At 45.8% G+C, this 26664-nt stretch overlaps 1 protein-coding gene across 4 annotated transcripts in view; it reads right to left on the bottom strand.

Moving 5' to 3' along the window:
* The window catches only part of LOC8036583 (gamma-tubulin complex component 4), a 105065-nt gene that overhangs the window by 58446 nt on the left and 19955 nt on the right, over positions 1 to 26664 (bottom strand). For 2 of the 4 annotated variants that reach the window (XM_029992795.3, XM_029992796.3), the window contains exons 2-5: positions 15958 to 16084; positions 14358 to 14545; positions 12042 to 12098; positions 9264 to 9343 (exon numbers count right to left, since the gene is read on the bottom strand). In XM_029992795.3, coding sequence (XP_029848655.2) covers positions 9264 to 9343; positions 12042 to 12098; positions 14358 to 14545; positions 15958 to 16084 — 452 coding nt within the window. The remainder of the gene's footprint in view (positions 1 to 9263; positions 9344 to 12041; positions 12099 to 14357; positions 14546 to 15957; positions 16085 to 26664) is intronic. The other 2 variants (XM_029992797.3, XM_029992798.3) reach the window with 1 other exon arrangement.

Genomic DNA, 26664 nt, shown 5'->3' with positions numbered 1-26664 from the left:
CTAAGGCAAGTGTTTTTTTGTTTTTTTTTTCATTTTTAAATATTATATTTACCTCCAGCCGAACTCGGGCAAAGTAGGAGTCCTAATTTACAAATCCGAACTTTCGCGATTTCTTTAAAGTCCCTTGTGGTATTCACAAGCGCAATGTTAATTAATACTGCTGCGTAACGGGTTCGAACGATTGAGAGGCGAATGTTTATATCGCATGAGCTTCACGCGCCGGCTGTTCGCTAGTAGTCGTTACGGGCCTGAATACTACGCACGAGATTGCGTAGTAAACAAGCAGTGACGCAAAGCAGAACATTGTTTTCGTTTTCATTACAAACTTCAGTGTTTGGAGCTAGTTAGTGGCTGTACTCTACATGCCCACCATTCCCCATTCAACAGACATTCAATGGAGCGTGAATGCTCAATCTTCAATACTGCACTTGACAATGACTGTTTTATTTATTGATCAGGATACTTTTATCATGTTTACCTTTTCTGTACATGTACGATGGGCAAAGAGCGACGGCACGGCATGCTTTTTAAGCCTCGACGCCTTCGCTGACAAGCCACAAGCAACCAACACCTGTAGGTTTCGTTCGTAACTCTCCGGCGAAATATGATCGGAGCAGAGCTTCGATCTGGGGGTCGACGTCCAAGGCTTTCCAAAGTCCACTCGTCGAACAGCGTTCACCCACACCTTCTCCAATTTCCGATCCGTTGGAAACTTGTGAAAAAGCACCTCCGGGTTGCGCAGCGGCTTGTTTGAGCAGCCCACAGCGCTTTAAGTTGTACTCGGCATCTTTCGAGGAACAGCTGCGCAGTCTTGGGCGCACCGAGTTGCTCGCTAAAACGGGTCTAGGAGTCCTCACAAGCAAATAAACAAAAAGCTATACCGAAGCTACACGGGCTACAGGTAAAAGCAACGGCTAAACACGCAATTACAAGCCGAAGTAGCGGTGGTAGCGGCACAAAGAAGCGCGCGCGACGGCTGCGCCGTGCGCCCGTCCGGAACAGAGGAAAAAAAGAGGACGACGTTGACATCACGGCCCAATGTTGCTTTAGCGATCGGCAACCCGCTGGCCGCCCGCTAAGGAGCAGCGGCTCGCGGCGGGTCGCGTTTTTATTATCGGCATTAGTTGAGAATGCGGCGTCCCACGGACGTGAAATTTTGGCTGGGGTCGTATTTTGTGCCACTAAAGCTATACCAGTAATTTAATTCATTTTGAGTTTTGGCCGGAGTTGCCCTTTAAAGGGGCACAGACAGGGTATTTATGCTCGCCACGGTTCTTATTTGTACATGACATATGAGAGCCCAGCTTCCCAAGAAACACGATTTGCGGCTCGAAATTTGTTTTCTTTCCGCCCGAAAACCGTTGATCAAGAACTGGCCGATTTTAAAGGGGCCCTCCGGAGCGTTCTGCAATGGTCTATCTATGGCGGTAACTCAATCTACAGGCCCTAAGGATCCTAAACATCATAAAATTGCGGTCATGCGCGGCGGATTTCCCGACTAAAATTGCTATCAAAGTCCTCAGCACACCCCCCTTTCCGAGATGACCCCGGAAAACGGGAGTAGCATCTCTTTACGCGTCAGCCAATAGCAAGCGAGGGATTCCGGCGAAGGATTCCTCCGCGGGCCGGAGATTCCTCCGACCCGCGGAGGAATCTCTCGAACACGCGCGGACTGTCGTCAAGGATCCCAGACTTTGTGCTCGGCAGTCGTCGTTCGCCGCACCGCATTGTTGCGCTGCTACTGCAATACGCAGTCGCATCCCACAGATGACAAGCAAAAGTTTGACTCGTTGACGTGGAAGGATCGCAAAGCTGGCTTCGGAGTCAGGATCCATGGGAAGAAGGAACGTGTGTCCCGCAAACGCACACCTGCAGACGCCCCGGGAAGCGGACGAGCCGACGCGCCGACGCATCACCCCCTAGCAAAAAGCTTGCGGGGAGAAAACATAGTTCGCTGGTTTTGGAGCAATAATTGCGGACTATGTTTCCCGCACCACAATCAGTTTACGTTTTTCTCAAACTCTAATTTACAACAAGCTTAAAAAAGTGTTGCAATAATAACGTTCACATTCACCGCGAGATGCAGCATTTCCATTGGTCAAGTTTTGGCGATGGGCAGGGAATGGGGGATTGTCTTCCAAGAGAAAATAGTCCCGATATATTTCTCCTGCCATCTGCTTAATAAACGGTTTTGTAATCTAAAACTTTGTGTACATATTAACTTGCACCTACTACGCAGTATAACAACATAAACAGACGATCGCAGAAAGCTCCGGAGGGCCCCTTTAATCGCGCTCACTCTCTTCTTTGTGGTCATGTGCTGTTTTCTATGGTCTAGACACAACCACCAAAGATGATCAAAGTCATGGGTCATTGAAAGCACACACTCAATATTAAAGATATAAAAAAAAATGATATTCCTTTTTTTGTGGCTTCTAAAAAACTGCAAATACGTGAAAAAAAAAAAATTTGCACAGCCACGTGAGTTTTGGTAACTTTCTCGTCCTCTATATCTCTTCTTCCTTCCCAGTCCAGTTTCAGCTTTGGTTTCAAGCAGTTGCGATTTTTTACTTTATTAAAAATATATGTGATGCTGAAGCAAAATATTGATTGGGTAGTTTTCCAACGCCATAACGGATTGCCCAGCAAAAACAAAACAAAAACATTTGGGGGTCTTAGTGTCCCTTTAATGGGGGACACTGGCCGGAAAAAAATATTTCTGCAAAAAAAGTACATCTCAAAAAATGACATATTTATATCCACCAACAGCTTGGAAGTATTCCGAGAAAGTTTCATTTGCTTACACTGCAGAGCTACTTTCTTATCAATTATTTTTAGACCAGCGATGCTAAACAAAAGGTGGAGCTTGGAGCAGAATGCATTTTTCTCCAATCCACTTTTTGGCACAAATTTCACTTTAATAAAATAATTGTTTCAGCGTGAAACTATAGGCACTTAATATTTGTGGCTTATATGCTGAAATTTTATGGGCCCGGTAACTATGAACTTGGATTTTGCATTTTCATGTTCCTATATTATGAGGAATTATAATTTGCAAAACTTGGTGAATGTAAAAAAAAAATTCAAAATTTGTCTTTTCTTTTGAAAATGCATATTTTTTTTAAGTTACTTTTCATAGTAACCAGCAACAAGTATTCCAGTATGCATTCCATCAAAAAAATATGAGGCTATCAACACCATTCCTCAACGATAGATTCATCGAGCAGATTCCATGCAAAGCCATGCTCTACTTCGTTCCGGGGGTCTAGTAACTCATAAAACTATGACAGATGGTGGCGCTGCTATCTACTTGCCCTCCTTTTTGTTCTGTTCTTTCTTTTTCTCACTAACACACTAGCTGATAAAAAGAAGCAGAGCCCTCGAATAAACGTTCGGTCTGCCTGAGACGTTGTACGGGTCACTTCAGTGGCGACGAAGATGGTTACACTTGCGAAGCGGCGTGGATGTTTATGCGGACAACTTGGATTGCCAGACATGGTGGCATTACCAAGTCCCCCGCAGTTCGAGGAGACAGTGGACGAGTGGGACACGCACAAGTTGCGACTGGAAGCCTTTTTTGAGGGGAACGGCGTGAGCGACTCCAAGGAGAAACGGGCATTCCTGGTGGTTCTGCTAAACACACGGTCGGTGCGCCCCAAGCAAGGTAAATGGCCCCCAGTACGAAGAAGTCACGCAACTGGTTCAGGAGCACTACTCGCCGAGGACAAACAAGATTACGCAGTCGTATTTGTCTTTTACAAGAAACCAAGAACCAGACGAAACGGCGAAGGATTTGATTGTGGCTATTCGGCAGTTGGCAGACGCTTGCAACTTCGGAAGCTTGCTACAGCAAATGTTGCGCGACCGCATCGTCTGTGGAATATGGGACCCTGACGTGAGAAGACACATGCTCAGGAAGACATCGTTGACACTCGTCGCAGTGGAGGAAATCCCCCTGGCTGCGGAAATGGCCAAGATCAACGTACATCAGGTGACCCGACAACTGAAGCCGGGGGAGGAGGACAACGTGGTGTATGCACTCGACGGCCGACCAGCAGAAAGCCAAGACAGAACGCCTCAACCAAACGCTTGGAAGAGCAACAGAGAATCTTGCCCAAGGTGCGGGGGAAGCAACCATGAAGCAAAACAGTGCAAGTTTCGCAATGCGCGGTGCTTCCGCTGCGGCAAGACTGGCCACCTGGCGAAATGCTGCTTCACTACCAGCAACAAGCCAAAAAGCACAATGACGTTAGACATCTAGGGCGTCGCAGACGAAGGCCAGGACGGTCTCTTTGCGATGGAAGCACAGGATTTCATCGGGAACCTCAGCGCAGTAATAACCGTTCATAAGGACCTTCTGTTGGGGTGATATAGCAGTGGATATGCGGCTAGACACGGGAGCACCGGTGTCCATCATCACAAGGGCCACGCACCAGCGACACAAGGACGTCTGGCTGAAACTTCACAAGACGGCAACAGAGCTGACGTGCTTCCTGGGAAAACCGCCCGTGCGCGGACAGCTCAATATGCAAGATGTAAAAATTGAATAGCGCGAAGGCTAGACAAAGGACAAGGGACAGAACATGTAGACAGGACAAGCGCTAACTCACAACTGGCGTTTTAAGGGGGGACGCGGGCTTTGAAAACCGGAAAATTGCGAAAAAGTCGATTTTTAGAAAACCTTATTTTTCGGTTGTATATCTCATAAACTACCTTCTCTGTAATTATCAGCACCAAATACAACGGGGAAATATTTAAAAACAATTATTTACGAGGCCTGAATAGCATCCAAGTGACGGTCAAACGTCAAAATCAACCCCAACTTCGCGCGCTCGCCATTTTCGACGCGTTGGGCCGACGGCCGCCATCTTAGTCTTGTTTTGAACGTGAATTCTTTCTCTTTTTTTTGCCAGCTCCCAAAATGGTGTCGGCCGCGTGGTTACGGCGTGGTCGCCGTTCTTCCATGTCGCAATCGCAAGAACGCGATTGGACAGAGCGCGCGCTCGAGGAGCGTGCGGGGGAGCGCGCGACTGCTATTGGCTGGGACGCGATTTCTCCGCGCGCGGAGCGCTCCCCTCCTCCGTTTCTCCTGCTGTTGCCGCTTGCGTCGTCTGCTTTTGGTAGTGGTCTGCTTGCACGCGCTCTTGCTTTGTCAGCTCCACTTCGTTTTTCGCCATCTTTACGATCGTTTTCCGAACTTTCTTTGAGTAATTTCGTGTAGCGTGCCCGTCTGTTTCGTGGTCGCACACGATGCGGGGTTCGAAGTACAAGACGGTGCACTTGGTTGGGCGCGGAAGCGGTCCATGAAGTTAGTGCGGATGGCGAAGTTGGAAGTTTCTGCACGGCGTGCCGTCAATGATGATCGCGTCAACACTTCCAGTGTTGGATTTTCTGTGCCATCGGCTGTCGTCGAGGAAGAACGCATCGTCCCGCTCACGCCTGGAGTACCGAGCATGCCGACCGTTGTGGTTCCTCCCGAGATCGCGGGTCCCAGCGCCCGTCTTCCGCCTGCCGCGACAAGTAGGAGCGCGTCTTCTAGCACCCATCTGCGGACGCATTTCCTGACACGTGAGGAGATCGAAGCAGAAGCTAGACATTGTGATATTGCTCAAGCCGAACTTGGAGCTATGCCAGCAAGCTGCACTGCATGAAGCGGTGTTGAGGTTCAATGCCGGCTGCTACAAGGCAACTGCAGAAATATCGGTTGCAGTGGGACTTCAGCCGACCCATCTAGCCCTCCAACGAGCTTCTGAGAAAGATGCCCTACGTCTGCATAAGGCCAGCAAACGACACCAAGAGAATTTGGAAAGGCGGAACAAGAAGAAAGTGCGCAAGAACACTTCTGACTATTCTGCAGGGTCATTTTAAAGCTGAAAATCTGCGTGCAACTTTCAAGTGCTGTTTTCTCAGAATGGATTTTTTCACTGTCGTGGCTGCTCGTCCCAGCGATATCTCAGGAACTGATGAATGGATTTTTGTGCTGTCTTTTTTATTCTGTTCTCTAATAACTTTGTGAGGGCATAACAGAGCCCTTTTTTTAGAAAACTCTACTAAAAATTTATAATAAAAAAATGAAATTTGGTGAATGTGGGTTTTATTGACTACACAAAATTCAAAGTTGCGTTAAAATTGTTCAAGAAAGAAATTTAAAAAAAGGGCTCTGTTATGCCCTGGGGAATGTATCCAGGGGTCATCATAACAAATTTTACGCCGCTACTACCTTTTTCAAATTCTCCAGACCTGGGATAAGGAATGCATATGGACGATTTTGATAAATATTTGTAACTTGAGAAATAATATGCACAGCTCCATGAAACTTTGCAGTTACTCTTATGTCTGTGCTATAAACACATTCTGTAAATTTCATTCAGATATCTCTAGAAATAAGAAATTTCATATTTATTCCCCACCTCCTCCCTTAATAGAAAAGAAGGAAGCAGTATATAAATACACCGAAGAAAGGAACAAAGAAGATTTATAATAAAAGGAGAAAATTGAAAGGAATGAACAAAAAGGAAAGAAAAAAAAAGAAAGGGAGCAGCGTTACTAAATTAATTCCGGGGAATATTTTGAAATTAAGAAAAAATACTATAGCTTAAAAAAGAAAGAAGAAGTTGAAAAGACTAGAAAATTCCCGCTGAATCAACCTCAAGTTGGCCACCAAAGGTAAAATAATTCTTTGTCAGTTAATTCCACCGATGGTGCACTCACATAAGCGTCTTCCTTTTCCTTGATGGTTAAGGCCTTGTATATTTCTCGGGAAGTTTTATCTCGGAACCGTCGTAGGGTTTTAGTTTTTGTCAGGATCGGTTGGCATTTACAGTCTCTAATATGTACTGCGAGATGCCCCGCTGGAGTTGACTTGAGTGAGGTGGCGTGTCCCCGCAACCTGGTGTTGACGCAGCGGCCTGTCTGACCGACGTATAGAACTTTACATTCTCCCCCGCATGGGCGCTGCCATCTTGGAATCGCGTGATGCGGTGGCCATTAGGTTGCTTCAACTTGCTGCTCCGCTCTCCCCTCTGCGCCTTGGCGGATGCGTTGAATTCGATTTTTCCGTCGCGTTTCGCCGCCTTTTTTGCCTTATTTCGGAAACTGTAGCCCGATATGTCTACTCGACGACTAAGAAATCACAAGGGTTCAAAGGTCTTTATGAACACTGAGGTTTGTTTACTAGTAGTGACATCATTCTGGGTAAGGAGCGCATATATTTATATCGCGCATTTAGGATCGGAAGGCATCAAGAAGAGCCAGCGCAAGGAAACTGCCCATATTTCCTGAAAGTATCGTTCTTTGTATTCATAATATATTGAAAACAGCTTCTTTTGATTACGTGAGGAAACCCGCGGAGGAGATAGACTACGAACGTTTAACCTGTATGTTATCTGAAGCTAGAAGCGATGGTACGTCAACATCAGGCAATTTGTTCGTTCATAATATCATACCTACATGTGTATCAAGTTCTCAATCTTTTTTTGCGACGTAAACATTCGGTTAATAGATTTATTTAAGAAGTTTAAGAAATTGTATACCATGCTCACCCCCACTTCGACAGTTATTTAAATGATATATTGATTTTATTTAGATAACCAATGCCATCCACTTAATTCATTTTAATAGAAAGGTTGGGACTTCCCACGTAAAAAACTGCCACAGACACTTAACAGTAGCAATTTTTAAAATAGCGTACACAAAAAAAAAAAAGTTTATATTTGAAAATGCTAAACCCAGTGCGCAATAATGACGGCGCTTTTTTTTTCTTGTACGTTGTTGTTTTACCAGTATCCAAAACTGAATGGAAAGCGCCGAATAAACAAGGATGAGGATGGAAAAACTTACAATATTTGACCCCCCCGCCCCCCCCCCCCCTTCCCAAAAAAAAAAAAAGCCGTTTGCATAACAATTATTTGAGTCCAGGATTGTCGATGGCGAATACCGGTTTACTTTTGGTGGCTGGTGACGCTGAAATTTATAAAGCGAATCTGTTGAAACAAATAAATATTTATTCACACAGGTCCGTGAAGTGGTGCCTAGCACTAGAATTCAGGCAAACTTTCGGAGGTATTTCTCCTTCTGCGCCCTTTAATTTTATTTTGCCAATCTTACGGAAGACAAATGCCAGATTTAGTTTGACAGGCCTGTCACTTGTATCATATCTTGAGTAAGCAAATGTTCATATAAAAATAATTTATTTTCTACTTGCCCTGTCAAATCATGCTCGAGTACTGAATTAAAAAAAAAAAAAAAAGAGGCCGAGACGATATTATTTGTTTATATCAATTATCTGCGTCATTACACAATATGTTTCTAATCCACGAAGTTCTCTAAAGGTTGGGTGCCCCACGAAAACCAAACAGTGGGTAGTAAATTTGCGAGTTCATCTGTTCTGCCCGGTTCAGCACATTGCTAATCAAGCTGTCAATATGCTTCTTTACATTCACGTGTTAGTCTCTTCATTAGTTTGTTCTTCTGGAAATGGGTGCCATCAGGTACTGCCGTAGACGATGGTAATCTTCCCTGTACATCAGTCAGGCGTTTTTGCAACCAACCATAATCAGATACATCAAAGGAGTTGCTAAAAAAAAAGAAACCCGCAATTTAGGCTAAGATATACCTCGGAGTCCTCAGAGTGGCTCAATACCACTGTTTCATTGGTTGTGTGCTACACGGAAAATAATCGTATCACAAAGTTAAGCAAAAACAACGTTGAAATTAAAACCAACCAAATTAAAGCAACCTAATGGCGCCGAGTGCGTCAGCGCCCTTTTTGCTGTTCTGTTCTTTCTTTTGCTCACTAACACACTAGCTGATCAAAAGAAGCAGAGCCCTTGAATAAACGTTCAAGCCCTTGAATAAACGTTCAGTCTGCTTGAGACGTTGTACGAGTCACTTCAGTTCACAGGGCTGAAACCTTGCGTGCCCTCCTCCTATATGGCGACAAACACCACCTGCAAATATCATACCAACTGAGCGAGTGCTTCAAAAGTTGACATTCCCAGGTCGTGTCCCCCCATGGCTCTACTAGTGTTATATATAAGCATGCATCAACTATGCTTCACCGTATTTATACATCTTTGTGATATCAGTTTTACTCGGTAGAGGTTCCATATTGTAATAGAATGCAGATAAAAACTGTCTTAGAATTCCTGACGCTATGCCAAATTTCATTATCCATGTTGCCCATTTGGACACCTCTGATTCATGATCACATTGCAACTCTTTACCTGCACGAAACGAAGAAGGGGCACACTGAAAACACTCACATGTTCATGCTGTCTCTGACAATGGGGATGCCAGATATGGAGTGCTTGTGAACCGTTTCCAAGATGCTGCAGCCATGAACCTTCGAGGACGAGACAGAAAACCGTTTGAACGACGAGGCCCCACTGTTAAGGTGAGAGACAGTTTTGTTTTAAAGGGTACATCAGCTGCCAGCTTCCCATGCTGTAGGAAGTCTAAAAGTCTGAAGAAATTATTTTATTTTTTTTTACTTAAGAAGATATAACAATCGAGATTTTCCTGGGTAAAAAGTTTTTGGATATCCTAAAGTCGCACACGTTCCAGTGAACACTGAATATTTGCTTAAGAATGACAAATATACTACATCGTTCAGGTTTTTTTTCACGTAAAAGCTTCTTTTTCTTATACAAGAACGGAAAATATTCGGACAGCCCTTTTCCAGAACTGTGCTATTCGTAAACTGGAAAACTAACCTCTTAGCCGATAAACCAACTTAACAACTGACATGCAGTGTATAAAGTTCTCGACCCCGATGCAATGCCTGCATTACGCACGTATTGCCATGCAGTACCTAAAACAGTGGTTTGTGGCTCGAAAGCCCCGAGGGTGCCACACCTACCGCGGGAAAAGCGGAAAATCCCGAGGCGACCCGAGAAGAGCGCTTCTCCTCAAAGCCCCCATGGACTACAGGAAACAAATCACGCCTCTCACCAGCGTGGGGTGCGATACTTTAAATAACATTTGTCGAATAAAAAAAACTATTCGCTCGGTATTGGCCGCCCCTAATTAGTCTCTTCCAGCTTGGAAAAGTTTAAAAAGCGTGCCTAAAGCGTGCTTTTTAAAGACTATTTTGTAAGGTGCATTGGCAGTGTGACCGTGGCTAAAGGTATTTTCCGGTCGAGTTTCGTACCGAAAAAAACATTTCGACCTCATTGTGAATGACTGTAGGAGCATCTCCCACGACAAATATTTTGTGTGCTTCCCTGGACGAGCGATTTCATTTTATATTGAGCACGCATAAACGGCATTTTCCTCTTCCACAATCAGGGCAGCGGAAGCTCCGACGTAACATCGTGCGAAGATTGCGTTGAACTGAAGCGCCCTTCGGATTTTGTTTTCCGCGCGAGTGCTACGACCTGGTTCACCCTCGTTGTCGCGCTGGAAAATATTTTGTGAATGTAAAAGGTCTCGCTGTGCGGTTGTCACGCTCCACACTTCTCAGAGATTTACAGTGGCGAGTAAAATTGAATGCTGCGGTGTGTCGGGAGCACTGTGTTCTCACGGAGGAAGGAGGCACAGGGTTTGACAATTGCAAGCCTGGTGTGATGTCACATCAGGCATGAGAGCGCAGCTACTGATACTTGTGCAATTTGGCACGGAGTTTAATATGATTACCCGTCATTAATTACACTCAATTGGGCTGCCGTTTAATAAAATAAAAATGGTTTATGTTAATCATTAGGCTCCCACCAGGTAACCATCACAGGATGTTAAGAAGAACATTCGGTTTGCACCGGACAATCCTTTTAAAGTGCAACTCCACTCAATTCTGGAGATTTCGGGATAACGAGCGATTTCGCATTAAAGAGCCCTAGCAAAAGACACTACGTCATTTGCTTTGCGAAAAATGGGATCGATATTTTTTTAAATCTAATTTTAAACGCAAGCAGATATTGAAACCGAAACTTCGGCTCCGTCCGGCAACATTGGCTTTGGGCCGCGAAGAACATGCTATCACGTGGTAAGGGATGTCATGTGATCCTCTATGCAACGACGGGCGAGATTGGGGCGGGCATGTGCCAGGCGCAAGTGTTCTCTGCATTGTACTCTTCACTATGTTTTGGTGTCTACGACATTCGACAACGTCTGAACCACTGTGGCACAAGTAGTGTCGACGAAACTTTGAGAAACAATAATCACAAATGGTGAGACGACGACAGCGGTTGTGACAAGGGGAGCGGTAACGGTGAGACCACAGCGGGGCGGCCAGACGACTCCCAAAAAGCGTGCAGCACAGCGCGCCGAGGGGAAACATTGCTGATGTCACTCGTTACGTTTGCATGGAGAAGTAAAAACAAGAAAAAAGGGGAAATGGTAAGACGTTTAGCTCAATGTTGGCTTCGCCCACGCTGCAGCCTTGACTGTGCTGCAAATTGTGCCTCAATTCGCCCGTTCGGGTCAGCCGATTTCAGCAACTTGGCGAGTTGCAAAGTTTGCCGGACTGTTTTAAGAAATATTTGGACAGAACTACTTCGTAATATTTGACGTGTCATGTTCCTAGGTGATACTGAAGAGGACTGCATTGCTTTTTCAAAAACAAAAATGAAGCAGAGTTGCCCTTTAAGCAATACACTGATGCGTCGCTACAAGAAAAAGAAGTTGCAGCTCCTAGAGTGCGTAGTGCTAGGGCTGGTTCACACATTTGTGTTGGAGTGTCATCTTTTTACGAACCATTCTTCCACAGTGGGCTTGAAACAATTATGACAATGTTAGTTTAAACAACCATTTCCCATGAACGGGGCTTAGATTTGACCTCGCAAATACCGCAAAAGCTTCGGTCTAGTTATATGCGGATCGAAAGTAGCTTTCCAGAACTACCCAAAAGATGAAGCCAGCGTGCCTTCGTAAACGGTCACAAGGGGGTACCACTCACTCGAAACACTCAAATGCAAATGTACGAACTGGCGTTTACCGACAGACTCCGCAATCTTATAGACCGAAAGCTGAAGAAGCCCCAGCGTGGTCGGGCGTCTCGAGCTTTAGGCAAGATACACGAGCAGACAAGATGATAGTTCTCTCACCTCGCCAGCTTTAACGGCATTGACCAGGTCCAGCAATGCGGGAAACAAGAGGTGGTACTGAAAAGAGATGGTTTTGATGCGACGCATAAGTACGAGCCACACCTGCGAGCGATCATCTCGCTGCCATCGCACTTCCTCGATGGATCATACGCGCACGAGCTGTCCAAGATAATGTGCTCGGCAGAAGTCCAAAACCGAAATTCGTGACGCAACTCGGCGAAGCGGGGAGGCGGGAACAAAAAAAAAAAAGGAGCAGAAAGACTAGAAATTTTTGCATCCCCTTACTTCTAGATTTCTATGCATTTCGTAGAATGATGTTAGAAGTGGTTTGTATGCAACTTTTGTTTCGCATAATTTTCATTTAATTTATAGCTGCTTTCTTTTTTTCTTTTACGAAGTTGTGTGTTCTTTTGTTTTGCATTTGTATGATGCTGTTAGTTGTTAAACGCTTGTAATTTTCAATATTTTATTGTTTTATTATTCAGCACAAATTTTTGTACACAGTAAACTCTCACTTGAGTGAACATCGGTTTAACAAATATTTCAGAATAACAAACTTTACTGAAATCCCCGGCGGTTTTCCTATGCATTCTATGCAAAAATGTTTCAGTTAAACGAAAAGCGAATTTCAGAATAGCAAATATTTTGAGTTCAACGAACTTGATCGGTGGACTTAGGATCCTTTTTGCAATCAGTTCAACAAAGCTTTGTGCTCTGCAGTGCTGGCGTAGCCATTGCTCGCTGCCCCGCTGCCGCCTCAGCAGCAGCGGCGGCGTATCATCGCTGGCGTTTACAGCACCACCGAGGCAAAGCAGCAATGCGGTGGACAAAAACGAACCATGTGGTGTGTCTGTTTTTTCTTTGTCATAGGCTCCATTCGGCCATCTTAGTTTTGGGTAACAACGGCGGGACAGCAGTTTGTGCACCCACTTTCATGATGAGTATGACAAAATGAAAGCAGTTGTCTCTATCAGACAAGCGCAAAATCCTTCAGCATCTGGACAATGGTCAAATGGAAGTGGACATTGCGAAGGACTATGGGATTTCACCAGCAACGTTGTCAATGATAGTGAAGCAAAAGTCGAAGCTTAAAAGAGAAACTACGTTCAATCCCAACAGGAAACGACTCTGCATGGGATATTTCAAGCCAGTGGACGATACCATTACAATATGGCTTCATCGCAGCAGCAAGCTGTGCCAGAGAAAGTGCAAAAGAACACTCTCTGGACAGCATTCTTATTTTATGCGCTTTAAATGCGCCAACGCAAATGAAAATTAGACTTTTTTTAAAAATGAGAAAGGCAGCAACATAACTGCTTTTGCAGTTTGTATATATCGATGTACACGACTCCATCAATTGCATTTCACAATTTTGACTCTATGTATGCTATGCCCTATGCAGTTCCATGTTCTAGTGAATATATTCAGTTTAGTGAACTTTCAGTTAAGTGAACTATTTCCTTGGGTCCCTTGAAGTTTGCTCAAGTGAGAGTTTACTGTGTACTATAGTCGGTTGCAAGCTAAGAAAAAACCGGAAATACCTCTCAGAGGAAAATGTAATCCTACGCCGAGAAACGCCAGCCAATCGTTTTCATGACGTCACGATTCCGTGGACCAATCGCGATCCTTTTGAAAAAAAAAAAAAAAAGCTCAACATGGCTGCTGGCTTTAGCAACGCGACGCTAGTTCCTCGTGACAATTATTCTGCTTTTTTGCACCGTGTTTTACGAGCCCGAGGTTACGCCACGAAATCTTAATGGTATCGGCTTGCGTTTGCAGCAGTTTTTGCGCGACAACGTGAGAATCCAGCGACGCTATCGCCAACGAAAATTTCGAAGCGGGCGCGAGGCTTAGCACTGCTGAGAGGTATGTTAGACGGTATGTTAGACAGTATCTTGGACAGAAAATGAATTGGGAAGACGGTACATTGGACATGACTTTCTTTCTTTACTAAACAGCTATTTCGTTGATAAAAACATATTCTAACTTATTTAAATGTCCTGAATGAATTAAATAATGATTGTAGTAGTTTAAGACACGTTTCCTGGAGGAAGAAAAAGCAACGTTGCTAGCGAACTACTTTCTCGACGGCGGAGGCACTTCAGATGGGTGCAATGCGCTTGTGGGTGGAGCTAAAAGATTGTTCTCAGGTTGCATCCGACTATAGTTTCCTTTTGTGTCCTACGATGTCCTGCCGAAATATTTGAAACTGGCCCCGGACCACGTTGAGCTGCCTCTAGCAGCTTTTTGTCGAGGTGTCCCGTTGGCTTTGAGCCCATAGATAAAAGGAGATTGTCAGATCTCTCCATACTAAACTCCACGAAAAGGAAGCACCATGTCCAACTTGTCCTGGAAGTGCATCAAGGAGGTCTCTGGTCCCCTGAGGACGTCCTGCTCCAAAGACAGCAGCTCCTCCGTGTAGCCATGGAGAATCTTCTTGAGTCCAGCGCACAACGCTTGCAGGTAGAGTCCCTTCTGCAGCACTCGCTCCTGGCCATGGACGCCTGAAAAGTTGGAAGCACAAACGCTATCCTTAAAAGAGAATAGAGTTCAACCCTTCGGCCACAAACCACAAGTGTCGCTCGCGCCTTCCGTTACGAACCGGAAAGTCCGTTTACGAGCCTCGCTCGCACTTCGGTTTCGGAGCTCATTTTGCGCACTTTCCAACAGATGGCAGCGCCACTACGGTGCCTGGGGCGTGTCTTCAACCAATGTATTCGGCGTCTCAAAGTGGCAGCGAATGAAGTCGCAAAAGCCAGAGTGTTACGCCGTCGGGTGCCGCGATCCTGGCCGTCGGTCCCAGAAGTTCCAACAAAAAGCACCGACCAATGCGAGTGTCGCCGTCATCTTGGCATTCCAACTCGTGGCTGCCGAAGCTTCCATGGACTGTCTGCAGCAGAACAGACGTCTGCTACCTACAACACCCCTGCTGTGACCCCGCCAGGATTGCCGCTGGCGACGGCGTGACACTTCTCCGATGTCATTGGGTGGAAATCGGGGGACCACTTTTTCGGACGCAATAAACACGCTAGTCGGGGATGCGATCCCGGCACCATAGAGCTATTGTTATTTCGATGAAATTCGTGTTTTGGGTTTCTTACAAATGCCGACAACCGTTGTGTATGCAGACGCACGAGACATGTGCCACGAGTAAGTGCTGCGCCGCCCACTTGCTTCCAAGGGCCGCACGAGGCACGGGCCTCAAGCACTGGCACATTTGTCCTTGTACGACAAACACATCGAGGAGCTTTACATCGCTCTGCCCCCTTCGGCTTACTTGGTTGCTTGTTCTGCACCAAAAAAAAAAGCTGGAATGTCACGGAAAAAAAAAGGTTTAACGTGTGCGAGTGCAGGGAAAGGCAACATGGCCTTATCGTGAAGGTCCGCCTGAGCCGATGAATAAAAACGGAAACTTTTATTCGAGAGCAACGGGTACTTCACCACCTCTGTTGACAAGTCATACCACCTCTCCGACAACTCAAAACTCGGAAACTTTATTTAAAATTAGCAATTTGCACGAACCTCCATTTTATTTGCACCTCCTTGCGTGCGCAACATTTTCATTCTTTTAATTTGTTTGCGCCTTTTTGCAACATTTTATTTATTTTTTTTCTTATACAAGTTGAAGCAACTAGTTTTTTTGTTTTTTTTTCGAGGCTGTCAAAGAAGAGGCCACAAGCCTCTAGATGTGCTGCTTCTTTCACTTCCCAGATGCATCTGGTGACAAAATAGTGGCTCCTACCAGACGATCGGGGAATGGTATTCAACGGCTCTAGTGCAGGCGACAATGTTCTCGTAATGTAAGTTCCAGGTCCTGAAAGCTTGAGCCACTCAAATCTACAGAAAATATCAGAATTGGCAAGGTGCCGCTACGACCGAACAAAAGTACTACAAAAAGAAAAAGTAAGAACGTTACCAGTAGGGCCGAAGCCGCCGTAAAAGGCCACGAAGTCCTTTAAGTACTTGACTGCGTAGCCCAAAGAACAGAGCTTGTTGAGCACCTCTGCTTCAGATGGATGGAGGAATGACAGTCCTTTGGAAACCTGCAATATGCACCCAAATGTCATCTCTTCCACACAATCTATGTGGAGCACAAGTCTGTCTGCTTCTTGCACAGGGAGTTGGGATGATGTCCAAATAAAGAACTCTTGATGGCTGATTAAAAAAAAAGTGGGTAGGTATATTTTAAAATATAAATAAGGGAAGAACATAAAAGACGAGGACGGACACTACGTTTCCCAACTGGCAGCGAACATTTATTAACGACTTCGACGGGCCGGGCTGTGCTCTCCTGAGGGAGGAGGGCTGCGTTGTCAGAAAATAGTGGGAGGAGAAGAAGGAAGGAACTGGAATAGCAAAGGGAGGGAAAAGGGGAACGGATAGGGCCTAACGAACTGGTGAAGAAAACAGAGGGGGGTCAAAGCTGAAGTTCAGGTCAAAGGTAAGGTCGACCTTAGATAGGGCTAGGGAAGGAGAACCGATGTTTGTAGGGCTGTGGCGTATTTTGAAAGCCTCCAAAATTTCCCGTTTGTACCCCGACCTGTGCGAAGCTAGTACGGATGTAGCGTTAAAGTCGGGGGTACACGATGCACAGGTCGCGACATGTTCGGCAATCGGGTGATGACTCGGGACAGGGGTGTTGAGGGCGGCGTTTTTACCTCAGCAACGTGCTCCTGAACTCTGTCGTTGACACAGTGGCCGATGTATTGGGAGCCGCAGCCGGGGGGGAGTAAACACACTGTTTCTTGCACAGGAGATAGACTGTGACGTGTTTTTTGGGACAGGTTTTCGGGGGGTCACGAGAATTTACCATTTGGCATATGGAAGATAGCCTGAAGCGGCAACAAAGGAACACTTTTGTGCCAGACTCAACAGCCAACGACTTGATGCGGTGTCTCGTGTTGTGGATGTACGGCATGCACGCATACTGTGATGACCCAGGTAAGCCCTGCTTTCTTTTGATTGGTGCCTGTCCAATTATTATGTGCTTTAGTGTCATTTCCAGCAGGTTTTGGGGGTAACCGGCCATGATCAAGCAAGAACTTTGCAACTCTTAGCTACCCAATGGAGGCAGGACTTGGTCCTAGAGGATGTCAAAAGGGCCTTTACTATCGCATTTTTTAAGGTTTTGGAGTGGTAGCTATTAAATGGGAGCAGGGGCTTGCACGACCTCTGCTGGAACGACAGACGTCCAGAAATTGGAACCCCTCAGAGGTTGGGTCTTCTTTCATGAATTTGAGGCTGAACGAGTTGTTGAAGAACGCCTGCTCAACTTTTGTGGGATCCAAGGTGTGAATCATCAGGTATACCGATAAACTGATGTCCCAGGGGACAGGGTCATGAGCGCCTTTTGGATAGCTTGGTCGACGAAAACTAGGTATATCTCGCTTAGGACGGGAGCGAGGCAAGAACCTATGCAAATGCCCGACTTCTGCTTAAACACTTCTCCCTTTTGCTCGACAAGCGTGGATTGAAGGTACAGATTATTAAGTCAATGAATCCCGGCAGGGGAATTACGGAAGAGTGCTGAAATTTTAATACTCCGTGAAAATGAACTGCCTCAGATACGAACCTAAATAAGTTGGTACCATTGAGACTGTAATACAGATCCTCTGCATCTATGGAGAAAATTCCGAGTGCCTCAGATGTGGAATGAAAGGGTTCAAGAGCTTTTAGCAGGCCAAGAGAGTTCTGAATTCAGAAGGGGTGAGGTAGGTCTAATACTGCGAGGTTTTTCCGTAGGTATAGGGCCAAGTTCCCCTTTTTCCTCCCTTTGCTATCCCGGTTCCTTCCTTCTCCTCCCCCTTTTTTCTGACAACGCACCCCTCCACCCCCACCCTCGGGAAAAGAGAGCACGGCCCATCGAAGTCGTCAATGAATGTTTGCTGCCAGTTGGAGAACGTCGTATCCGTCCTAGTCTTTTATGTTCATCCCTTATTTATATTTTACCCCTACCAGCACGCTCTTCATTTCAAGTATATTTTAAGGCACCTGGCATTGAAATCTACTTACTGTCCTTCCAATCAAAGCCAATCAGAACTCTGTTGAGACGTTACTGAGACATTCTCCTTCTCTTCCTTGCCGTCGTCTGTCATTACCTGTCTCGAGTTTTTCACTAAAATGTTTGATATACACCGGTTCACTTGCGCCCTTACACATACTGCTCATTAATCAGAACTCGGCGTAGTTCTGACGTCACCGCACCCCCTGCACAAGCAGATGACTTGCTCTCCATATAGTGTTTAGAATCGCAGCAGAATGACTCCAAGTGAGGAAAAAAAATGGTTCTATCTCCAATAGGTGACTGGCGTTTGGCAGTAGCCACAAAGCACTCTGGGTATTATTCACTTCCGGTTCGTAGCTAGCAGCCGACGAAGCCCCGTGATGGCTGTGGAAGCGTGTGCGGGTGTTCAAACCCGATCAATCCGGGCCACCTTCCTCTGCTGCTGGGTGACTTACGCACTTCTGAACGTCTCAAGTTACTTTTACGGACATGTTAAGTAGTAATCGGTTCGCAGAAGCATCGAGAACGTCCACGAAAGCCCAGAGCGAGTGCGGCCGGCGGCAAGCTGCACTCGCACCGCGCTTTCCGGATCTTCACATGAAAACTCAGGTTAGATATGTTTTGTTTTCCTTTTGAGCCAGCGTTTCTCATTTGGGTTCTGTTTATTTCTGATGGTTACGTTAGATCACATCACCGACTGAAATAGGCGCGAAGTAAGCCGTGGGACGCGGCCAGCTGAAATACTTGATCGGAGGTCTGGAATACTTTTCTCATTTTGTTAGAACACCTGAGACTGGGTAAGAATCTCTTGAAGCAACCAAAAGTTGAAACAGGGAAAGAAGTCGGTCAGACGGCGTTTCAAACTCAACTAATATGTTTTCTCGCGCGATTGAAACGCCACTTCTGTACACAAGTTAGTTTCAATGACATCTGACTACGTGACGATCCTTGCTTTTTAACACTCACGAGTTTTTGGTACTTCAACTAAGTTGTCCCCCGTGAACTACCATAGCCCCCCCCTCACGTTTTTTTTAATGATGTCGAGTAAGAAAGCATGCATGAACAAGCACCGATTTTGATACGAGCAACGCAGGGTCGTACTACCACTTTACTATCAGTAATAACTATCGCCTGCAGGAATTCTAAAACTCATCAATAACCTTAAAATCTCAACATCCGTGGGCACCGACATGATTAACTCTAAAATATTACGTAACACTGCTGAGGTATCATCAAATATACTTTGCTTACTTTTTGAACAATCATTCTCTACCGGATCCATCCCTTCTGACTGGAAGATCGGGAAGATCGTTCCAGTTTTTAAAAGTGGCAATAAAAACTCACCAGATAACTACCGACCCATCTCATTAACAGGTGTTGTCTCAAAGCTATTGGAACATGTTAGTTTCTTGAATGTGATGTCCCATCTTGACCAAAACAACTTTTTTTACAAACACCAGCATGGATTTCGTAAGGGGTTCTCATGCGACAACCAACTCCTTGAATTCACTCACGACATACATAGTAACATGGACCTAAACACCCAGACCGACGCCATTTTCTTAGACTTCTCTAAAGCGTTCGACCGCATGCCGCACTGCCGTCTAATACTGTATCTAAACTCTCCTCACTTCGCATTGACGACTTAACTCTTTCCTGGATCCGAAAGTTTCTCTCTTTAAGACAGCAGTTCACCACAGTAGGTGATTTTTACTCGGAGCTTTCCGATGTAACCTCCGGGGTGCCGCAAGGTACTGTCCTTGGCCCTCTTCTATTTCTAATATACATTAATGATCTCCCGCAGTCGCTAACATCCTGTGTACGTCTTTCTGCCGACGATTGTGTACTGTACAGAAAGATTAACAACCCTGACGACCACTTACATCTCCAAACTGATATTGATCGGTAGTTACCTGGTGCCACAAATGGCAAATGACCCTTAACACAGCAAAATGTAAACTTGTTTCTTTTACCCGTAAACGCACAAATTCAGACTTCACATATTTACTCAACAATTCGCCCATCATCGCTGCTTCCGCTTATCAGTACCTCGGTGTCGAACTAACTTCTAATCTTTCTTGGGTTTCTCACATTAACACGATAACCGCTAAAGCATCCCGTACCCTCGGTTACTTGAAATGCAATCTTAAATCTGCGCCCTCTCACCTCCGCAAATTATCCTATGAAACCTATGTTCGCCCGAAATTAGAGTACGCCTCCGCTATCTGGGCCCCTTACCAAACCTACCTTATTAATCAAATCAAATGCATTCAAAACCGTGCAGCCCGCTTCATTTCTTTATCATATTCGCGTTTCGACAGCGTGTCACTAATAAAGCAAAATTATTCTATCTGTCTACTGGAAACTCGACGTAACATTTCTCTCCTATGCTTAATTCACCGATTATGCCACAGCCCCGCTGGGACTTGGTTCTTGCATCTGGAACACCTGAACAAGGAATCACGTAATTTTAACACTAAGAGTTTTAAGCGCATCTTTGGGACATCATTGTCATTCAATAACTCTTCCCTGCCACGTGCCATCAAGCTCTGGAATGATCTTCCCGAGGCCGTTATTTCAGTTTCCGACCCAGCACTTTTTCGTTCAGAATTAGCCACATATATGTTAGCCAATTAAAAATGTGTAACAATGTTATTTTCTTGCAAACTGGTCACTGTATCTATATTTTTACTCGAGATGTTAACGGATGTGTGTATTATTATTATTTTTTATTTCATTATGTGCTTTATGTTACCCAGCTGTGCAAATATTTAGTTTATTCTGTTGCACGCAGATATGTATTGATGTTTGTATAGAGTCGGCGTGCTCCCTGCCATTCCTTCTTTGTGTTAACCAGATTATATAACCCTCCCTCATGTAATGCCGACAGGCCTTTGAGGTACTTTGAATAAATAAATAAATAAATATGAGGGTGCTGTTTCTTTTTTGCTTCTTTCTATTACAGCAAGCTGACCTGTCCTTTTGTTTATTTATATTATAGTAAGCCACCCATTCACGCCGCTTCGCGGGAACAGTCTGCGGCAGCTCATTACAGAAAAAGTTAATCCGAGCTGTCGATGTAAGAATTAAATGGCCTGGTGATGGCACTGTATGTCGACGAAACGTCATGCCATGAACTGATTGCCTGGAAGATCGCATCCCGCGTTCTCGCGGGTGCCTTGTACGACAAGCAGTGCTCGCCCCTTCGTGGATTAATCGAGACCTTTTTGGTAGGCGCAAAAAGACTGTTAAAGATTGTTATTTTCCGCGGCCCCTACCTGAAGAGAGAGCACGTTGTACTGGCCTGTAACAATATTGGCCACGCATAAACGGTCATTGACGTTTGTCACAGGTCACCTCCCTTCATCACTCGTTTAAGAGTGACGGCCCATCATTGCTTCCATGCTTTGTTTCACGGGAACTGGAACATCTTATGCCCTCAATGGCTTGCGCTAGCACAACGTACCGCGGAGCTGTAAACCATTTTCACCGCGAATACAGCACGGCTACCACGCCTAGAAGGGCTCTTGATGCAGCTGGACCCATAGCTGGACGAACCACGATCAGGCACCGGACGAACCGGAAGCGTGAAGTCACGTGGTGCCTCTCTTTGGATGACGAAACTTCCAGCTCAAACGCCGGTCACTTATTCTATCTCTCGAGGTGCTGCAATTTGGGAACCTCCTTACACAGGTTTCCACCTTCCACCAACCGTGGCGCCCCTTTATGCGACATCACATGTATCACATGGGTCACATGACAGTGTCACATGACTCCAGTGTCACGTGACATCACGACATGCAACGTCATGTCTCAGATGCATCAATGTGACATGGCGACGTCTGTGACATTGCTTCACCGTGACACCACCTAATGTCAAGTGACAGTGTGATGTCATGTTACACCGTTTCGTACAACCCAACATCCCTGCGTCGCACGACGCAACACTGTCAATTGTACGCCAATTCAGCCCTTCCCGCTAAATTTAGCGAAGATACTTCCTCATTAAATTTAGCCATCACGCTGCGACGGACGGACGCCCACGAGCTGACGCTCCAATGACCCTAGAAATGCAATCACATTTAAAAAACATAAAAAAGGGCCAAATAAAGAGAAGGTAATATGAGACCAGGTGGCGCTGTTGGTCAAATCAATGTCGACTGAAAACATGCCAGCCGAAATGAAGTGAGTGTACTTTGGCTTGAAATGGGAGATATGCCCCTTCATGCTGCCACGGCAAACACGCGGCATCGTTTCACTTGCAGAAACAATTCCTTAATACCAGCTCTGTTCGTTTTGCTGTTAAGTTAATTCGAGCTTCGAAGTTTCTAAACTCTAGATCAGGCATAGCCAAACCATGGCTCGCGACCCTCATGCGGCTCTTTGGGGGTTAAGTGTGGTTTGCGACTCCCTGGTAAACCTCATGTTCAATCCACAAAAAGTCAATTGAACCCAAGTCTCGGCCAAACGCTCATGCGCAGCACTTGTGTCCTAAAAGTCAAGAAGCCTAATTTCATGTCAGATGTTTAGATAGCACGAGTTAGTCTTTGGGGCATGGCAACATTGTCACGTAATGTAGACGAGAAATCTGTGCCCCACGCTTGATCGAGGAACATGACGTAATGAACCGACTGCACCTTGCATTGGGTAAACAGCAAACTTGCAGGAAAAAAAACTGGAAAAAGTGCCCCCTATAGACTTTTCCAGCGGCCGTCTCGAACGAAGAGATTTAAAGCACGCGCCCCTGGTTTTAAGAGGGTACGTTAGTGTCAGTGGTCTTGTCAGTGGTCTTGTCAGTGTCAGTGGTCTTGTCAGTGGTCTGTGGCAGCTTGCGTAGGTGCACTTCCGGACGCTGGTGGAGGCTAAGCTGCCGTGTTCTATATTTTTTTTTAATTTGTGTTCTATGGCGAATATAATTTCTCGGGGCTTTTAAGAATGCATTGTGTTATTTTTGAGAACAAAAACAAAGAAATGAAAGCTGTTTTGGTGAGTCCAAGCGTGACAGAACCAATGCAACTGGAATCTTTGTTCCATATTATGTTAATCTTTTTACGGCACCATACACTCAGCCGTGTCAATCTGCAAACGTTTTAAACGTCGAAAATATTTGACCACCCAGGATATCCGAACTGGATGGATATTCTCTGCCCACAACCTCAAATTCAACCAGACTCATCAATTAAACAACATATATCGTATGTACCCCACGGTGCTGCATTATCCAAACAGGATTTGAGAAAGGTCTCAAATAGCACAGCGTATCCAATATACAGGTTGACGATAGTCACTTCACGACAATCAAACGGAATCCGGAATGTTTTGGCGCAGATGTAGAAGAGAGCTGCTTTTCTGCACAGCTTCAAAGCCAATGAACGAACGTGTCTATTTCGTCCCCACACCCCAGACCCAGATCCCAGTATAAAAGGCTCTGCGCAGACCCGACTCTATCAGCTATTTTTCACGAAGACCCGGAACATAGTCGGGAAGGCTTATTGGAGATTATCTCAATGAAAATAATCCTCCAAGAACGTCGAACTGACTGTGTTGCGGGCTGCTTGACGTTCGCTCTCTTTGTTCGTTTCCCGCGAAGGCCAAGCAGGCTACGTGCCCTGGTAACCCCTGGTTCTCACAGTGGAAGATGACGCACAAAGGGTAAGCATCCTAAACAGGCAAATAAAGTAAAAACTTCCAAGAAAAGCCGGCAAACTCCGAATGCACAATGCAGGTGGGTAGTCACGCTGACTGGGTTTCCACAGCTCAGGCGTGTGGCTGAAAGTTCTGGCTGATAGGGGTCGCTCGATTCGCAAAATGGTGGCGGTCAAAGAGCTCTTTCTGCAAAGGTCTATAGGTAGATCTCCTCGCCAAAGGCAGATGGCACTTCGCTCCCATTGGCTGGCATGCGATCATAACAACAACCAATGGCGTTCCGACTCAAACACGGTATAAGTACCACTACAAAATAGGAGCTACAGTACCAGCACTGTGCCTCCTATTTTACTTATTGATGGGATCCCTTCTATAACCCCTCTATTTTACTTATTGATGTGTCTTTTTAGGCTGTGTTGCATTACCTATGACACTCTCTGTTAAGTAACGAAGGATTTTGTTAGAAATAAGTAAGATTTGTTTTAGAAAAGTCTATCTTTCTACAGTTGCGTCGGCAGTTTTTTTTTTTATCTGCCTATGTTTGTGTCTGCGTTTTGGAGGGAGCATTTGCGTGGGCAGAGCGGCCGGGAGGTGGGAGCGTTTCCCCTGCGGTCGTTAAGAAACGTCTCGGGTTTCAGGAGTCTGCTCGGACAGATCCCTTCTTGCAGCTGGTTGTGGAGTTTAGCCGAATGTGCTGGTATATAGAGGGTTTTGCCACTTATTGTAAAATTGTCGCTTTTTGCCCGATGCAATAACTTAGCGGTTGGCGCCAGTCAGACTGGAAAAATTGCAGAGAACAACTCTACAAGGAATTTAGGTCTGCCAGTTGGAGCGCCAGGATGACAGCTCGCCGACCATAGGATAACAGTGTACCACGTGTGAGTCGTGGAATTTGAAGTGATTGGTCCGTCTCTGGAGGGAAAGGAGGCCTCTACGAGTCTAGAAAAGGGCTGCCGAGAGGATTCTCGGGAATTCGGCTCTGGAGATCAGGGAGATTCGGCTCTTGAGACTGGGGGATTAAAGTATGAAGTTTTAATTTTTGAAGTTTTGTATATTACCGTTGACTTGTTTTGTTTTGAAAATAAACGTGGCCACACTGGCCATCGTAAACCAACCACGTCGTAATGTGTCCAGCGGGATCGAACAACTTTTAGTTTTTTTTTCTTATTCGACTTCCCGGGGGACTTCCATCGGGCGAACACCATCATCGGTCGTCGCTATCCTGACTGGCCCCCTCTCCCTTGGAAAGTTGACTCTCTCTGTATGTGTCTTTCAGTGCAATGTATATGTTATTCCCACTCCTGCAATGACTTTTCTTAAAGGGATGCTGAACCAATATTTGGAATCTCATAATTATTGCCCGAGCGGGCTTCACGGGATGGTACTGTAGCTAAAAACGACATTCAATCAGACGGATGGGGCCCGAATTATTGTATTTCTTTGAATTAAGAGCGAATCCTCGGCCGGAAGTCGCCGGCGCGAGCGAGTCCTTCTGGGAGCAGGCGTAGCGGAACTGACGTGCGCATTCTCGGCGCCCCCAACGCCCCTGGTGCCTCAGCGCATTCTCCTCGTTCGTTGGTGCTCGCCTTGATTCTTCGCTCGGCGGCTGTTCTCAAAGCGGCTGGTACTGGTGTTGCTGCTCCTGCTGCTGGTGCTGCTGCTGCGGCTGCTGAGGCTGCTGCTACTGCTGTTGCCGACGATTTTATACGTCGCCATACTAGTAAAGAGATCGCAAAAGGCAATGCCGAACGCCGACCAGCCGAGGTCGCGGAAATCCAAAATATGGGGCAGAGCCCGCGTGGTACTAACAATAACAAATGCCACCCGGCTTAGCGCCTGGCTTGGCTTGGCTCCGTCTGTCTTTTGAGGCAAATGAGAATGCGCAAATGCGCACGTCACGAAGCGAGCTTTCCACGATGCTCACCAGGGGTCGCGTAAAATTGTATTTTTCGTGTTTATTCAATTTTATACGCCTTTTCGCACAAAACAACGTCATTTAGAAGTAAAGGACATGCTATGTATGCCATTGCGACCAAGAATTTCCACCCAAAATTTCTGTTCAGCATCCCTTTAAGGTCGCAGTATTTTGAAATAAATAAATTCAATAACTAAATAAAAACGATTACAGAGATCTACCGACCCAGAAACTCAATCTATGTATAAAATTTTGTCAGATCAAGCCAATGTACAGCAAGACCTTCAGGCACCACAAACTTTAAGTATGGTGCCGCGTCTCCGACTGGTGAGTTGACCGCATCCAAAACAGTGCTCCCTCGATTTCCTAATGATGACGTCATACAAGCGTCATGTCGTTGTCAACTGCAATCCTGGCAGTGTCACAGCAGTGGTGGCGGATGTGGCAGACGACCGTTCTGCCGCAGATCGTTCTCGAGCTTGACAGCCCGTGGAAGCTTCACAGCTAGGAGTTGGGACGCCACAGCGACACTCTTGTTTGCTCACGCTTTTCGCCGGAACTTCTACGGACAACCACCACAATCGTGGCATCCGACAGCATCCTTAGCAAATACTCGCGTGAGACAACTGTCAATGCTAGAACTCAATTTTAATGTCCAGAAGTCGGCAGTGCTGCAATTCTCTGGGCACTGCGCTGACAGCAAAGTACTGAAACTGGAGAAGACGTTGTGACCCTAGAAAAGTATAGATACCAGGGAGTCACGCTGACCAATGCACCAGACTACTCAGACGAACATTAAGCGCACCTTCGACAGGCGGCACAGAGAGAGCGGAACACCTTACGTCGGCGCATTCTATAGAGCTGCAACAAATATGTGACGATAGAATGCCGTGCAAGCGCCTAGCCTCACGTTTGCAGACGTAATCGTCTGCGTCTCGGCTGACACATGTGCCTGATTAAACCAAAGACAAAGAGATGTCGGTCGCCAGGCGCTGAGCTGCCATGGCAAACTGACGATTGGGGCCATACAAGGAGACATCGGGTGGTCGACGTTTGAG

This window comes from Ixodes scapularis, unplaced genomic scaffold, assembly GCF_016920785.2.
Source record: "Ixodes scapularis isolate PalLabHiFi unplaced genomic scaffold, ASM1692078v2 PGA_scaffold11__112_contigs__length_91849675, whole genome shotgun sequence".
NCBI lineage: Eukaryota > Metazoa > Arthropoda > Arachnida > Ixodida > Ixodidae > Ixodes > Ixodes scapularis.
This window is presented reverse-complemented; position numbering and strand designations above follow the sequence as displayed.